Below are 1,129 nucleotides of genomic sequence, written 5' to 3'. Positions count from 1 at the left end.
ATCGATGGGCTGCCTCCTGCTCACACCCCTGTGGGGGTCAAGCCCGCAACCCAGGCGTGTGTCTCACCAGGAATTGAACTGGCGACCGCCTGGTGCACAGGATGACACCCGATGAACGGAGCCACAGGACCAGGGCGGGTGAGGACATTTCAAAGGACAGGACAGCACCCAGGTCCTTGAGAGCGACACTCCTGAGCTGCAGGCCACACGTGCCCGTCCCGGGCAGAGGGGGTTCCCAGGGGCAGCCCCTGTCAGTAAGCGCTCCGAGAGGCGCTTGGGGCCCGGCTCAGAGGTTGGCTGGACAGTCCCTTCTCCTGGCAGCCTTCTGCTTCTCCCGCAGGCATTTCAGTCCTAGCAGCACCCACTCGTTTATGGAGGGAGCCGGAGGGAGTCTCTGTAGACAGACAGTCAGGGAGCAGGAAGGAGTAAGAGGGAGACAGACAGGAGAGGCCGAGTTACCGGCTGTGGAAGGAGCTCAGAAGGGAGGCGCCAGGGACCAGCTGCTCAGGGGAGGAGACCTCCCCCCAGTCCCTCGGGAGCACAGCAGACGGCCAACCACCCCTGAAACGCTGGGGTCTCCCAGATTGGCCCTCGGGGGTTCAGCACAGATGCCTGATGGGCAGCCGGACCCGCAGGCTGCCACGCCTCCCACCTCAGCTCAAAGGAGGGAGACCCCACAGCAGGGTCCCCGCGGGCTCCAGGGGGCAGTTCCCAGGGGGTTCCCTGCCCCTCCCCTTTCACCACAGCCCTTCTCCCCTCACAGAAGGGGAGCTTCGTCCTCACCGACCGGGATCTACAGCCTTGGCCGAGGCGTAAGGTTCCAGCGAGGATGGGGCACCCAGTGCTTCCAGACAGACCGGCCGTGGGAAGAACCAGGAGACCACATCCCCCCTGGGAGGCTCCCTCCACCTCTGTTACTTTAGATGGGAATTCCCACCCCAGAGAGTTGTCATGGAAACGTGCTGTAATGTATTCATTTGAGTTGTGGGAAGGGGAATCCAGCTTTTTTCCTAAAAGAAGTGAAGTCTGGCCCTAGCCGGTTTGGCCTCAGTGGATACAGTGGATAGAAGGGTGCAGGTTCGATTCAGGTCAAGGGCACGTACCTCAGTTGCAGGCTCATCCCCGGCCC

General features: G+C 62.3%; 1 protein-coding gene across 1 annotated transcript in view; it reads right to left on the bottom strand.

Annotated features, from left to right (window-relative positions):
- Nucleotides 1–286: 286 nt before the first annotated feature.
- LOC111823011 (HRAS-like suppressor 3) overlaps nucleotides 287–1,129 on the bottom strand; it is a 10,203-nt gene continuing 9,360 nt past the window's right edge. The window contains exon 5 of the mRNA XM_023748764.1: nucleotides 287–394. Within this exon, the coding sequence (XP_023604532.1) occupies nucleotides 287–394 (108 nt within the window). The remainder of the gene's footprint in view (nucleotides 395–1,129) is intronic.

The sequence above is a fragment of the Myotis lucifugus genome, unplaced genomic scaffold (assembly GCF_000147115.1).
Source record: "Myotis lucifugus unplaced genomic scaffold, Myoluc2.0 scaffold_1782, whole genome shotgun sequence".
NCBI classification, from domain to species: Eukaryota; Metazoa; Chordata; class Mammalia; order Chiroptera; family Vespertilionidae; genus Myotis; species Myotis lucifugus.
This window is presented reverse-complemented; position numbering and strand designations above follow the sequence as displayed.